Source organism: Pterocles gutturalis, unplaced genomic scaffold (genome assembly GCF_000699245.1).
Source record: "Pterocles gutturalis isolate BGI_N339 unplaced genomic scaffold, ASM69924v1 scaffold18449, whole genome shotgun sequence".
Classification (NCBI taxonomy): domain Eukaryota; kingdom Metazoa; phylum Chordata; class Aves; order Pterocliformes; family Pteroclidae; genus Pterocles; species Pterocles gutturalis.
The window spans coordinates 11,389-12,508 of record NW_010131036.1 but is presented as its reverse complement, the minus strand read 5'-3'; the positions used below and the strand labels follow the sequence as shown (position 1 = coordinate 12,508).

The following is a 1,120-nucleotide window of genomic DNA, read 5'->3' as shown; positions in this document are numbered from 1 at the left end:
TTTTTCTGCTCACCAGGGGATGTGTGGGGATGAAGGCTCTGTTCCATGGCCCAGCCCCTCCTGGTTAGCCCTTTACCCCACGTGGGCAACCCCTGCCCAGCCCCATGGTGGGACCCCAGATGATTCCCCCTCCTGGCACCCACTTGGATGGTGCCCATGGGATGGGTCTGGGTGTCCCCAGCACAGGCTCCTCTCCCTGGGACTGGCAGTGTTCCTGGTGGCACAGCTCCTCCAGGCTGGTCCCTCTCCTCATCCAGCCCGAGTCTGATGTGTCCCTTGTGGTCACAGAGGACCAGTCTTCCTGCCTGAGGGACATCTCATGTCCCCCAGCAAGATCCTGCCAGCGTTTGCCTGCAGTCCTCCTGCAGATGCACGGCAGTGGGGCCACAGCCCCAGCTGGGCACAGCTCCAACCTTTTAATCAAGAAAGCGGACGTGCCACTGCTTGGGGTCCCCCTTGTCCCCTCCTGCTAGCGAGGAGGGCCCTGTCACCCCAGCCACGGGTAACCCATTGCTCACATCCTCACAGCTGAAGCTGGACGAGGTGAACAGCACGGCCACTCAGCACCGCCTCCGTGCCCTCCTGGAGGACCTGGTGGAGATGGAGAAGGTTCTCCGTGATGTGGACATCCTCTCGGCGCTGGCCAAGCTGCTGCCCAGGGGAGCCTGTGCCAGCAAGGCCCCGCCACCCACTGCCAACAGCACTGGCTGGGCCGGCGCCAACACCACGGCCGGCAACGACACAGCAGAGGAGCAGGGCACTGGGGGTTCCCTGGCCAGCAGTGACAACCCCCAGGGACAGTTCTCAGCTTTCGTGCAGCTCTGGGCTGGGCTGCAGCCCATCCTCTGTGGCAACAACCGGTAGGAGCCCTGTGGGACGGAGGGAGCTGGATCCAGGTGCTCTCTGGTCGGGACAGGGTGTGGGAGAGCCCACCCTGCCTCTGCCGGGGGCGAGGGGCCCTGCTCGTCCCTCAGTGAGCATGTGGGAGATGGATGCTGCCCCACATCCTTGTGCCGAGGCCGGGGGCAGCTCCCTCTTTTGCGCAGCGCTGCACTGTCGTGGGAGTCAGTGTGAAACCCCCCCATGGGCAGGGCGGGGGCCTGGCCGCAGTGGGGGGGGG

At 65.3% G+C, this 1,120-nt stretch overlaps 1 protein-coding gene across 1 annotated transcript in view; it reads left to right on the top strand.

Annotated features, from left to right (window-relative positions):
* Positions 1-528: 528 nt before the first annotated feature.
* ABCA2 (ATP-binding cassette, sub-family A (ABC1), member 2) overlaps positions 529-1,120 on the top strand; it is a gene marked incomplete at both ends in the record, with an annotated part of 11,973 nt that continues 11,381 nt past the window's right edge. Inside the window, 1 exon segment of the mRNA XM_010080457.1 lies at positions 529-860. Coding sequence (XP_010078759.1) covers positions 529-860 — 332 coding nt within the window.